Below are 14552 nucleotides of genomic sequence, written 5' to 3'. Positions count from 1 at the left end.
ACAGCTGAAACAAATGTGTAACAATAACTCTGTAAGGTCTGGAGAAGAGTGAAGATAATTGTAATTCAAATTTATGAAGAACTGGAAGCGGAACTGAGTGAAGCTGGTAGTGTTGGCAGGGCAAGGAAACTATTAACCTCCCAAGTAGCTGTGCTCAAATAATCTATTTGGCTTAGGAAGGTTCCTAACTTGAAATGGCAGAGAAGTATCTCAGTGGCAGCCATGATAAGGGCTGGTTGAATTCTCTTAATGTTAAGGAAAGGAGCTCCGGTACTCCCTATAATTATTTCCTTTAGCTCAGGATACACTGAACCTTTCTTTACAAAAGGAGAGAATGTCATCCCAGAATAATAATTATTATTCTTGTTTTCCAGCAGACTATGCACCATTTCGTGCATTGCTGCCTCCCACTGGTGTTTTAATATTATTGCTCATTTTGACATCTGGGATCTAGAGTATCTCATAAAAGTCAGTTCTTGACTCCACCTTCCACTTGAGGATGCCACACAGATGCTCAGTTGGGTTCAGGTCTGGAGACATACTTGGCCGCTCCATCACTTTCACCTTCAGCCTCCTCAGCAAGGCAGTTTCTGAAGGCTTCAGAATGTCACAATTCATGTTTCCCTTAATGAACTGCAGTTCCCCAGTGCCGGCAGCACTCATGCAGCCCCAGACCATGACACTACTATGGGGAAGCAGCACCTCACTAGCTATTTGCTGAACTTTTGTGTTTGATATTCTTTCACATTTTTCTTTATCAATTTATGTTAAAGGAAGGAACTACATGGATCAGACAAAGACAGAGAAATGTTTTGTCAGTGTTAAGTTTATTTTGTGAGATATATTAACATAAGGGAAAACCGGTATAGTAAGGAAGAAGTAACCTGTCAAATGGAATCCTTTGTAGAGGTCCTCTTGCTCTGGTACTGAAAGAGGAAGCACACATTGACAGTGGCCCTTTTTTATTAGAAAATTATCATTTATTAGAGAATTATCAGCTAATTAATGTAAATGCTGAGTGTTAAGCAAGTAATTTGATTATTTTGATTGCACTGTTGGTATATTGAAGAATAAGTTACAGCCTTGTTGAACCGAAGTGCCAGAAAACTTTGTTTTACACATTATCATGGAAGACTACGAATAAAAGACTGCCTATGTTTCCGTGCACAACTGCCTGCATGCGTGATGTTTTCTCCCTGGACCTCAGCTGGCAACAAATGGTGGCAATAGTGGGATTTTCTACACCTGTGTAGAGTTGGAGTTGGTTTACTGGCCAAATGAGAGGTGTGGAACATGGAAGAGCCCATTCTGCAAGAAAACACACCTTGGCAGACATGGAGGAAGGAAATGCTGAAAGCACAGAGGAGACAGAGCCTCCACCTAATTGCCACAGAAGGTGAGGACGGTTACACTCCATGATACAAGTGAAGAACTCTCTCAGCCAAATTTTGTTGAGGAAATGAGAGAGTTTATGTGCAGCTACCACCACACATGCTGGACAACATCTGAGCCAAACAATTTTATCTTAGTCTCTTCAGACCACAGGACAGTAACACACTCTCCTAGGGGATCTCAAGGCATATATATATATATATATATATATACACACACACACACACACACACACACACACACACACACACACACACATATATATATATATATATATATATATATATATATATAGATAGATAGATAGAGTATGACATACTTCGCCTCATGAATAGATGAAATGTGCGTATGGGAGGGGAGGAAGAAAAGCAATAAATCAGCAGCTGTATGACAAAGAGCTTTACTCAAACAGCTGTCAGAGTTCAGCAGCTTCTCCTCTCTCTCTGACTATGGAGGCCCTGAAAGAAGCTGAACTTTGCTTTCCCCAGCTCAACAACTCCTGCAAGAAGATGATGCGTCCTCACTTGGAGGCTGCGCTCATTTACACTGTGCTGTCCGGCATCTCTGTGGCCACCATGGTTCTTAACCTGCTGGTCATCATCTCTATCTCACACTTCAGGCAGAGATGCATTTCTCTGCATGAGCTACAAAATTTAATCTTTTTTGTTCCAGTCAAATTTATGAAGAAATGACTTTGAGCTAGGAAATTTAGTGTCTTATTTAAGTCTCTGGTAAAAATATTAGCATTTCAGAACATGCTGACAGTAGTTTTATTTTTATGTTTAACGTGATTTACCACTGTTATTTTGAAAACTAATGTTAAGTATGATTGTGGTGTTTTTGAGACAATTAGGAAGAGTCATTGTAGAAATGATAAGGAATGGTTTCTCACACATCAGGTTCCTGCACATCCACTAACCTTCTCATCTAGAATACAGATAATACTTAAAATTAATATTTTCTTGTTTAGGCTTCTGCTCAGTGCAGATTGGATATTTGCAGACGATTTTACTATTGTAATGCTGTGCTGTATTAATGCATGTTGTTATAGGATAGTCATAATTTTAGTTATTTTTTATTTCTACAACTACTACATGTAACAGTGTATTCAGTGTTGATATTCTCCCATTTCAGGCAACTCCACACCACCACCAACCTCCTCCTTCTCTCTCTGGCTATTGCAGACTTCCTTATGGGTCTCCTGCAGATGCCAACTGAAATCCTGCTTTTCCGAGGCTGCTGGATGCTGGGTGACTTCATATGTGCTCTGAATTACTTTTTAGGTTTCCTTATTGTCAGTGTTTCAGTAGGAAGTATGGTGCTCATATCAATTGACCGTTACATGGCAATTTGTGACCCAATGTTTTACACCACCAAAGTCACTCTGAAAAAAGTTCAAATCTGCATTTGGATGTGTTGGATATTTTCTGCTGTGCACAGCACTTGGATACTGAGGGATTTCCTCCAACAACCAGACAGGTATAACTCCTGTTATGGAGAATGTGTAGTCATAATTAATTATGTTGAAGGAGCTGCTGACCTTGTTTTGACCTTTTTAGGCCCCATTTTAGTCATTACACTTCTGTATTTGCGAGTTTTTATGGTGGCTGTGTCTCAGGCTCGTGCCATGCGCTCTCATGTCACAGATGTCACACTTCAGCGTTCAGAGACTGTAAAAGCTAAGAAATCTGAGATGAAAGCAGCCAGGACTCTTGGTATTGTAATAGTTGTATTCATTTTGTGCTCCTGTCCATATTACTGTTTCACAGTTGAAACTGAAAACAGCTCCATAGGGGCGACCTCTGCAGCCATCCAACTTTGGCTATTGTACTTTAACTCCTGTCTAAACCCTGTGATCTACGTTTTTTTCTACCCCTGGTTCAGAAAAGCTATTAAACAAATTGTTACACTTCAGATACTGCAGCCTGGCTCCTCTGAGACCAGTCTTATGTAGAACAAGTCTAGGATGGACTAAAACCAATTATTATTCTGTAACTAGAACATTATTCTTATGTTGTCTTCAATACACCAAATTTACACAGCTCAAAGTCTTAACAGTTAGAGAAAAGTTGGACAAAATGATTGTATGTTGATTGCATATAAATTTACATACTATATATACAGTATGTGCCTCTATCAGGCAACCCAATGTATGTGTGATCTCACTCCAGTCATCTCATCTGAATGACTCAATTCAGAAAGTCAGTTATATAAACGTATTGCTGTTGTTGGGGGAATAACTTTTATTGTTATGGCAATGTATGTATCTTGTAAGACCATTGCCCTGTAGGGATGCCAGCTAAAACTCAGTACAGTAAGGATACTGACCGCATATCATTATTGTACAAACCATTGTTAGCCACATATGATATTAGGATATAATAAGCTGATATAAAAGCCACATATGTGATGCATTTCAGTTGATAGTTCAGAGTGCTGTCACCTTTTTTATTCCAGTTCAAGCGAGAGAATTGCATTAAAATGCTGGTAACTCTGCATGACCCCTTCCTGCTGCACTGGGTCCTGGACTTCCTTACTGTTCAGTATGAATAATGCACAGGCCATCCCTCAGCATCTACCTAACACTTAATTAGTTAGAATATCAAACTGTAGTGTATATTTAGATGATTTGATTATGCACTCCATAAATTCTGAGTAAAGCATTCACCCGCCTCACCTTATCTTCTGTAGAATGTGCTTAGGAAGACAACAGTGACATACTTAGGGAGTATGTTCAGCCAGGGTCAGGTGCACCATATAGTGGCAGGAGGTATACATGTTTTTTCCCCTATGTATATACTAGGCTTGACCCTCTACTCATATGAAACAGTTCTTTCAGGCCACAAGAGTACAGGGCTCATCAAAGGATATGCAAGTGTAACCCACTTTATTTTCTGTAGTTTGCACAACTACAGTTGTTCATTAAATGCATCACCTGCAAACTACTTGTCATTTAGAACAGTTACAGAAGTTCTTTGAATGCATCACCTGCAAGCTAATGCTGTTCCAGTGGCTTAGTACAAATTGTTGTTCCCAGTCCACCTTCTTGGCTACCTCAGAACACACAGCTGAAACAAACGTATAACAATAACTCTGTAAGGTCTGGAGAAGAGTGAAGATAATTGTAATTCAAATTTATGAAGAACTGGAAGTGAAACTGAGTGAAGCTGATAGTGTTGGCAGGGCAAGGAAACTATTAACCTCCCAAGTAGCTGTGAGAAAAGGATTGCAGGCGAATGGTCTATTTTGCTTAGGAGGGTTCCTAACTTAACTAAATAACCGAGAAGTATCTCAGTGGCAGCCATGATGAGAGGTGGTGGATTTCTCTAAATGTTAAGGAAAGGAGCTTCTGTGCTCCCTATGTTATCTCCTTTATCTCAGGATACACTGAACCTTTCTTTATGAAAGGAGAGAATGTCATCCCAGAATAATAATTATTATTCTTGTTTTCCAGCAGACAGGTAGCCATTTAGTGCATTGCTGCCTCCCACTGGTGTTTTAACATTATCGCTCCTTTTGACATCTGAGATCTACAGTATCTCACAAAAGTGAGTACACATATCACATTTCAGCAACCATTTTATTATATCTTCTCAAGGAACAATATGGAAATGAAACTTGGGTATAACTTAGTCAGTGTACAGCTTGTATAGCAGAATAGATTTGCTGTCCTCTGAAAATAACTCAACACACAGCCATTATTGTCTAAATAGCTGGCAGCAAAAGTGAGTATACCTCAGAGTGAATATGTTCAAATTGTGCCCAAATTGTCACTATTTTGTGTGAGCACCATTGTTATCAAGCACTGCCTTAATCCTCTTGGGCATGGAATTCATCAGAACTCCACAGGTTGTTACTGGAATCCTCTTCCACTCCTCCATGATGACATCACAGAGCTGGTGGATGTTAGACACCTTGTGCTCCTCCACCTTCCACTTGAGGATGCCCCACAGGTGCTCATTTGGGTTCAGGTCTGGAGACATACTTGGCCACTCCATCACTTTCACCTTCAGCCTCCTCAGCAAGGCAGTTTCTGAAGGCTTCAGAATGTCACAATTCATGTTTCCCTCAATAAACTGCAGTTCCCCAGTGCCGGCAGCACTCATGCAGCCCCAGACCATGACACTACTATGGGGAAGCAGCACCTCACTAGCTATTTGCTGAACTTTTGTGTTTGATATTCTTTCACATTTTTCTTTATCAATTTATGTTAAAACTAAAGGAACTACATGGATCAGACAAAGACAGAGAAATGTTTTCTCAGTGTTAAGTTTATTTTGTGAGATATATATTAACATAAGGGAAAACCGGTATAGTAAGGAAGAAGTAACCTGTCAAATGGAATCCTTTGTAGAGGTCCTCTTGCTCTGGTACTGAAAGAGGAAGCACACATTGACAGTGGCCCTTTTATTAGAAAATTGAGTAGGTGGGTCTTTGTTTTGATTGGATGATGACTGGGTGGAATTATCAGCTAATTAATGTAAATGCTGAGTGTTAAGCAAGTAATTTGATTATTTTGATTGGACTGTATATATGTTGGTATTTTGAAAAATAAGTTACAGCCTTATGGAACTGAATAAGTGCCAGAAAACAGTATATTTGTTGCATGTCTTTGAGCCCTGACCTGATAGCCTGGTTTGAATTGAGAAGGCGGACTCTTATGTTATATATTTGTGTTAGATGGAGGGGTTTCCCTGAGTGAAGAGCAGCACTAGAGTGCAGAGTAGTTTTCCACATGTTGGCCCTTGTTTTACACATTATCATAGAAGACTACAAATAAAAGACTGCCCATGTTTCCCTGCACAACTGCCTGCGTGCGTGATGTTTTCTCGACCTGGACCTCACCTGGTGACAGCTACCACCCCACCACCATGCTTGACTGTAGGCAAGACACAGTTATCTTGGTACTCCTCACCAGGGTGCCACCACACATGCTGGACAACATCTGAGCCAAACAAAATTATCTTAGTCTCTTCAGACCACAGGACAGTAACACTTTTCACTAGGGGATCTCAAGGCATTCCCAGACCAGATGGGATACATTATTGTGGGCTGTTGTATTATTTTTACATAACACTGAGAACATCACATAGTATTTAGACATGTAAACATGTATGTATATATGTATATATATATATATATGTGTGTGTGTGTGTGTGTGTATGAATATGGGTGTGTATATATATATATATATATATATATATATATATAGATATAGATAGATAAATAGATAGATAGATAGAGTATAACGTACTCAGCTTTGGCCTCATGAATAGATGAAATGTGCGTATGGGAGGGGAGGAAGGAAAGCGATAAATCAGCTGTATGACAAAGAGCTTCACTCAAACAGCTGTCAGAGTTCAGCAGCTTCTCCTCTCTCTCTGACTATGGAGGCCCTGAAAGAAGCTGAACTTTGCTTTCCCCAGCTCAACAACTCCTGCAAGAAGACGATGCGTCCTCACTTGGAGGCTGCGCTCATCTACACTGTGCTGTCCGGCATCTCTGTGGCCACTGTGGTTCTTAACCTGCTGGTCATCATCTCTATCTCACACTTCAGGCAGAGATACATTTCTCTGCATGAGCTACAAAATTTAAACTTTTTGTTCCAGTCAAATTTGTGAAGAAATGACTTTGAGCTAGGAAATTTAGTGTCTTATTTAAGTCTCTGGTAAAAAATATTAGCATTTCAGAACATGCTGACAGTAGTTTTATTTTTATGTTTAACATGTGATTTACCACTGTTATTTTGAAAACTAATGTTAAGTATGATTGTGGTGTTTTTGAGACAATTAGGAAGAGTCATTGTAGAAATGATAAGGAATGGTTTCTCACACATCAGGTTCCTGCACATCCACTAACCTTCTCATCTAGAATACAGATAATACTTAAAATTAATGTTTTCTTGTTTAGGCTTCTGCTCAGTGCAGATTGGATATTTGTAGATGATTTTACTATTGTAATGCTGTGCTGTATTAATGCATGTTGTTATAGGATAGTCATCATTTTAGTTATTTTTTATGTCTACAACTACTACATGTAACAGTGTACTCAGTGTTGATATTCTCCCATTTCAGGCAACTCCACACCACCACCAACCTCCTCCTTCTCTCTCTGGCTGTTGCAGACTTCCTTATGGGTCTCCCAGAGATGCCAACTGAAATCCTGCTTTTCCGAGGCTGCTGGATGCTGGGTGACTTTGTATGTGCTCTGAATTACTTTTTAGGTTTCCTTATTGTCAGTGTTTCAGTAGGAAGCATGGTGCTCATATCAATTGACCGTTACATGGCAATTTGTGACCCAATGTTTTACACCACCAAAGTCACTCTGAAAAAAGTTCAACTCTGCATTTGGATGTGTTGGATATTTTCTGCTGTGCACAGCACTTGGATACTGAGGGATTTCCTCCAACAACCAGACAGGTATAACTCCTGTTATGGAGAATGTGTAGTCATAATTAATTATGTTGAAGGAGCTGCTGACCTTATTTTGACCTTTTTCGGCCCCATTGTAGTCATTACACTTCTGTATTTGCGAGTATTTATGGTGGCTGTGTCTCAGGCTCGTGCCATGCGCTCTCATGTCACAGATGTCACACTTCAGCGTTCAAAAGCTAAGAAATCTGAGATGAAAGCAGCCAGGACTCTTGGTGTTGTAATAGTTGTATTCATTTTGTGCTCCTCTCCGTATTACTGTTTCACAGTTGAAACTGAAAACAACTCAATAGGGGCGACCTCTGCAGCCATCCAACTTTGGCTATTGTACTTTAACTCCTGTCTAAACCCTGTGATCTATGTTTTTTTCTACCCCTGGTTCAGAAAAGCTATTAAACAAATTGTTACACTTCAAATACTGCAGCCTGGCTCCTCTGAGACCAGTCTTATGTAGAACAAGTCTAGGATGGACTAAAACCAATTATTATTCTGTAACTAGAACATTATTCTTATGTTGTCTTCAATACACCAAATTTATACAGCTCAAAGTCTTAACAGTTAGAGAAAAGTTGGACAAAATGATTGTATGTTGATTGCATATAAATCTACATACTATATATACAGTATGTGCCTCTATCAGACAACCCAATGCATATGTATGTGTGATCTTACTACAGTCAGTCTGAATGACTCAATTCAGAAAGTCAGTTATATAAACGTATTGCTGTTGTTGGGGGAAAAACTTTTATTGTCATGGCAAGTTGATAGTTCAGCGTGCCGTCACCTTTTTTATTCCAGTTCAAGCGAGAGAATTGCATTAAAATGCTGGTAACTCTGCATGACCCCTTCCTGCTGCACTGGGTCCTGGACTTCCTTCCTGTTCAGTATGAATAATGCACAGGCCATCCCTCAGCATCTACTTAACACTTAATTAGTTAGAATATCCAACAGTAGTGTATATTTAGATTATTTGATTGTGCACTCCATAAATTCTGAGTAAAGCATTCATCCGCCTCGCCTTATCTTCTGTAGAATGTGCTCAGGAAGACAACAGTGACATACTTAGGGAGTATGTTCAGCCAGGGTCAGGTGCACCATATAGTGCCAGGAGGTATACATGTTTTTTCCCCTATGTATATACTAGGCTTGACCCTCTACTCATATGGAACAGTTCTTTCAGGCCACAAGAGTACAGGGCTCATCAAAGGATATGCAAGTGTAACCCACTTTATTTTCTGTAGTTTGCACAACTACAGTTGTTCATTAAATGCATCACCTGCAAACGACTTGTCATTTAGAACAGTTACAGAAGTTCTTTGAATGCATCACCTGCAAGCTAATGCTGTTCCAGTGGCTTAGTACAAATAGTTGTTCCCAGTCCACCTTCTTGGCTACCTCAGAACACACAGCTGAAACAAATGTGTAACAATAACTCTGTAAGGTCTGGAGAAGAGTGAAGATAATTGTAATTCAAATTTATGAAGAACTGGAAGCGGAACTGAGTGAAGTTGGTAGTGTTAGCAGGGCAAGGAAACTATTAACCTCCCAAGTAGCTGTGAGAGAAGGGCTGCGGGTGAATGGTCTATTTTGTTTAGGAAGGTTCCTAACTTAACTAAATAACCGAGAAGTATCTCAGTGGCAGCCATGATGAGAGGTGGTCAATTTCTCTAAATGTTAAGGAAAGGAGCTTCTGTGCTCCCCATTTTATTATATCTTCTCAAGGAACAATATGGAAATGAAACTTGGATATAACTTAGTCAGTGTACAGCTTGTATAGCAGGATAGATTTACTGTCCTCTGAAAATAACTCAACACACAGCCATTATTGTCTAAATAGCTGGCAGCAAAAGTGAGTATACCTCAGAGTGAACATGTCCAAATTGTGCCCAAATTGTCACTATTTTGTGTGAGCACCATTGTTATCAAGCACTGCCTTAATCCTCTTGGGCATGGAATTCATCAGAACTCCACAGGTTGTTACTGGAATCCTCTTCCACTCCTCCATGATGACATCACAGAGCTGGTGGATGTTAGGCACCTTGTGCTCCTCCACCCTCCATTTGAGGATGCCCCACAGGTGCTCAATTGGGTCCAGGTCTGGAGACATACTTGGCCACTCCATCACCTTCACCTTTAGCTTCCTCAGCAAGGCAGCTGTCATCTTGTAGATGTGTTTGGCACTGCCATGCGGCCCATTTTCCAAAGGGAGGGGATCATGCTCTGCTTCAAAATGTCACAGTACATGTTGGAATTCATGTTTCCCTTGATGAACTGCACCTCCCCAGTGCCGGCATCACTCATGCAGCCCCAGACCATGATGCTACCACCACCATACTTGACTGTAGGCAAGACACAATTATCTTGGTACTCCTCATCAGGTTGCCACCACACATGCTGGACACCATCTGAGCTAAACAAGTTTATCTTAGTCTCTTCAGACCACAGGACATGGTTCCAGTAATTCATGCTCACGGACTGCTTGTCCTCCTTTTTCTGGGACGACAGCCCTGCAGACCGACTGGATGCAGTGTGCGGCGCATGGTCTGAGCACTGACAGGCTGACCTCCTGTTTCTTCAACTTCTGCAGCAATGATGGCAGCACTCATGCTTCTGCTTTTTGAAGCCAAGTTCTGGATATGACAGGGACCACAAGGACTCAACTTCTTTGGTCGACCCTGGCGAGGTCTGTTCAAGTACAAGTATTACTAGGGGTGTACTCACTTGTGTTGCCAGCTATTTAGACAATAATGGCTGTGTGTTGATTAATTTTCAGTAGATAGTAAATCTATACTGTTATACAAGCAAGTATTTCCAAGTTTAATTTCTATAGTATTGTCCGGTGAGAAGATATAATAAAATGGTTGCTGAAATGTGAGGTGTGTACTCACTTTTGTGTATTATCTTATCATATAAATCAGTTGTTCTGAGGAAGTGAAATACCTCCCTAGCTCTCTTGTTTTGAAGCTTTCCATCATCAAGCAGTGTTCTAATGGAAAACTTCTTAATTCCTAGGTTGCCTAATGCCATGAATAACATCCTCCTTTCTTCAGCATAGAGCAGGCAGTTCATCAAGACATGCTATACAGACTCCAGGACTCCACAGTGTTCACAATTATCATTTCTGTGGTTCCCAACTAGCACCAGCCCACTTGCTAGTCTCCAATGTCCCAACCCTAGTCTTGTGAATTTGATCTAATCTACTAGGAATATTCACTTTGTTGCCAGATTTAACTGATGGCTAGATGTTATATAGTCTTCTTCCTCTTCTTTTTGCATCCCACTCTTACTGCCATTGATGACCGAGACTGGTGCATGTGTGTCTACACTATCCCTGCCTAAACTTGCCTTATCATGTCAACTATGAAATATGGGCTCTACCCAGCTCCAGCTTTTCCCTATCAGGAGTTCAGACGCCAAATCTGTTGGTTTGCCAAGATTTATCACTGACTTTCTGAGAGTCAGCAGTCTTACACTGAGCATAAACCTGAAGCTGAGTCTGGTTCTGCTCGAGGCTTCTGCCTGTTAATAGGATGTTTTTCCTTGCCACTGTCACCTAGTGCTTGCTCATGGTGGGATCTGTTGGGTCTCTCTTTTTAACTATAATAACCTAAAGAGTACTAGACCTGCTCTATATGAAAAGTGCTGTGAGATGACTTTTGTTGTGATTCAGCACTATATAAATATAATTGAATTGAATTGAATTACGCTGCCTGATTCATGCACATTACCCCAAACTGAATATTGCGTTGACAATTTTGAAAATGCTAATTTTGTGAGCTGATAAAAGGCTACTGGCAGGTGCCCCAGGCTGACCACAATTCTGACATTTGCAATACATGGTTTATTACCATCAGTATGTGTAATGCACTGGGCATCTCTCAACACTAACACTTCATCAACTAGAATGTCAAACTGCAGTGCATATCTGGATGAGTTAATTGTGCACTCCATAAATCCTGATTACAACATTCACCTGCCTTGCTCAAGCAACCTTAGACTTAGCCAGATATGTGTCTAGGAAGACAAAAGGGACATATGTTTAGGGTTTATGTTCAGTCAGGGTCTGGTGCATCCTATAATGCCAGGAGGTTCAAATATTTTATTCCCTAGGTATATAATGGGCCTTGACCTTTAAATATATGAAGCATTTTGAGAATTGAGAATTGAGTATTGGGTGTTGCATCTGTCAGACTACTGCTGTTCCAACAAGCAACCTCCCCATGGCTACTGCAGAACACACAGCTTATGCAGGTGTGTCAGAAAATCTATTAGGTCTGGAGATAAATAAAATAATTTTTTTTTTCAAGAGCTGGAAATAGAACTGATTAATGGGTGTTTTCCTTCCAATTAAGGTGAATTATTTTGGTTGGTTAACTACGTGGGTTGCTAGGTAGCTTGGTTTGGTTGTGTGTTGTTAGGTTTAAGAGAGTGTCATAGAGTAAGACCAGTCAAGATATAGTATGTGAAGTGGATATTTGATGGTAATGAGCTAATTTGCTGCCCATTCAGTAGGCGTAATTGTGGCCTAGAAGCTAAGCTAAGCATCACATTCAAGGTCACTTCTGTAGCTAAAGTGGAAGTGGAAGTGACTGAGGCTGACAATGCTGCCAGAGGGAGGAAACTACTAAGCTGATGAGTAGTTTCAGCGAAATGATCACCGTTGGGCATTTTCATTCCAATCAAACTGGATTATATTGGTGGGTTAGCTACCTGAGTTAGTTGAATATAAAATACTCCACCACCAAAAAAGAAAATTGCTTGTTCTGTTGTTGGCCCTGCAACACTTTGAAGCCCTGCAGCTTTTTGAGCCAATCACTCATTATAATCGACACCCTGACCCTAACCCTTTCATGTTCCTCTCCTGCATGTATAACCATAAACATGCAGGTGGCTTTGTTAATGCATAAGAAGGATTGGAAAATGTTTCAGCAATCCTCAGCAGTGTGCCTCCATGTGTGTCTCCAGATTTTTGTTGACCCCAGTTTTGGTCTGTGCAGCATTAACGTAGTCTACTGCTAATAAAGTTTAGACAGATAGAGGAATACCAGGAGAGGGGAGCAGGGGAGGGGAGGAAGTAAAGAGATAAACCAGTTGTATAAGGACAAGCTTTGATCAGAGAGTTGTCAGATCTGCAGCTTCTCCATTCACTCTGATGATGGAGGCCCTGGAGGAAATTGAGCTCTGCTTTCCCCAAGTCAACACCTCCTGCAAGAAGTTGACACGTCCACATTCAAAGACCATACTTATTTTCAGTGTGCTGTGGTGCATCACTCTGCTTACTGTGGTTCTTAACCTGCTGGTCATCATCTCTATCTCACACTTCAGGCAGAAATATTTTTTTCTTAATGGCATTAAAAATTATATATTTTTTGATTCAGTCAGATTCATGAAGAAATTACTTTGAGCTAGGCAGGAATCTTTTTGTTTAACGTGTGATACACTGTGTTATCTTTAAGTATGATTATGAGGCTTTTAAGAGTTTGCAAAAATGTTATTAAAAAAATGGTTAGTAATGACTTCTCACACATCAAGCTCCAGCACATCCACTAACCTTCTTGTCCAGGAAGAAAATAATGTTTAGGACTAATATTTTGTTATTCAGACCTTTAATCGGTGCATACTGGATATTTGCAAATACTTTTACTATCAAAATGGTTTGCTGTTCTTATTACAGGACAGTTTATTTCTACTACTATCTCATGTAACCATGTGTTCAGTGTTAATATTCTCCCATTTCAGACAACTCCATACCACCACCAACCTCCTCCTCCTCTCTCTGGCTGTTGCAGACTTCCTTGTGGGATTCATGCAGATGCCAGCAGAAATCCCACTCTTCGGTGGCTGCTGGATGCTGGGAGACTTAATATGTGCTCTGAATTACTTTTTAGGTTTCCTCACTGTCAGTGTTTCAGTAGGAAGCATGGTGCTCATATCAGTTGACCGTTATATGGCAATTTGTGATCCAATGTTTTACTCCACCAAAATCACTGTGAAAAAAGTTCAACTCTGCATTTGTCTGTGTTGGATATTTTCTGCTGTCCACAGCAGTTGGATACTGAGAGATGTCCTCAAACAACCAGACAAGTATATCTCCTGTTATGGAGAGTGTGTAGTTGTAAGCAGTTTTACTGAAGGAATGGTTGATCTTGTTGTGACCTTTTTAGGTCCCATTTTAGTCATTACTCTTTTGTATTTGCGAGTATTTGTGGTGGCTGTGTCTCAGGCTCGTGCCATGCGCTCTCACATTGCAGCTGTAACACTTCAGCGTTCAGAGACTGGTAAAGCTAAGAAATCTGAAATGAAAGCAGCCAGGACTCTTGGTTTTGTTGTAGTTGTGTTTATTTTGTGCTCCTGTCCATATTATTGTTCCACTGTTGAAACTGCAAATAACGCAATAGAGGCAACATATCCAGAAATCCAGATATGGCTGTTGTATTTTAACTCCTGTCTAAACCCTGTGATCTATGTGTTTTTCTACCCCTGGTTCAGAAAATCTATTAAACATATTGTAACACTTCAGATACTGCAGCCTGGCTCCTGTGAGGTCAATTTAATGTACAAAGGTACTGTGATGGGTTGACTAAAGCCAATTATTTTTCTGTAATAGGGAAATTATTATTCCAGAGTCTTGATTTGTTTATGTACAGTATGTATAATATATGCCTCTACCAGACAACTCAATGCTTTCATTCTTTGTATGAGATTGCACATAAATATTTTGTGTGATCT

General features: G+C 40.2%; 3 protein-coding genes across 3 annotated transcripts; all 3 read left to right on the top strand.

Moving 5' to 3' along the window:
* Positions 1–1841: 1841 nt before the first annotated feature.
* LOC108880063 (trace amine-associated receptor 13c-like) lies at positions 1842–3346 on the top strand. Its single transcript, XM_018671493.1, has 2 exons — positions 1842–2011; positions 2527–3346. The coding sequence occupies exons 1-2, from the start codon at positions 1842–1844 to the stop codon at positions 3344–3346; spliced, it is 990 nt and encodes a 329-aa protein (XP_018527009.1).
* A 3433-nt stretch (positions 3347–6779) lies between these two features.
* Positions 6780–8277, top strand: LOC108880059 (trace amine-associated receptor 13c-like). The gene is made up of 2 exons (XM_018671489.1): positions 6780–6949; positions 7467–8277. The coding sequence occupies exons 1-2, from the start codon at positions 6780–6782 to the stop codon at positions 8275–8277; spliced, it is 981 nt and encodes a 326-aa protein (XP_018527005.1).
* Positions 8278–12978: 4701 nt separating this feature from the next.
* On the top strand, positions 12979–14403 carry LOC108880057 (trace amine-associated receptor 13c-like). Its single transcript, XM_051069348.1, has 3 exons — positions 12979–13148; positions 13563–14127; positions 14245–14403. Exons 1-3 carry the CDS (start codon positions 12979–12981, stop codon positions 14401–14403), a joined length of 894 nt encoding a protein of 297 aa, XP_050925305.1.
* The last annotated feature ends 149 nt before the right edge of the window (positions 14404–14552 follow it).

Source organism: Lates calcarifer, unplaced genomic scaffold (assembly GCF_001640805.2).
Source record: "Lates calcarifer isolate ASB-BC8 unplaced genomic scaffold, TLL_Latcal_v3 _unitig_820_quiver_1005, whole genome shotgun sequence".
NCBI lineage: Eukaryota > Metazoa > Chordata > Actinopteri > Centropomidae > Lates > Lates calcarifer.
The sequence above is the reverse complement of the archived record's forward strand: the minus strand, read 5'-3'. Positions and strand labels throughout refer to the sequence as shown.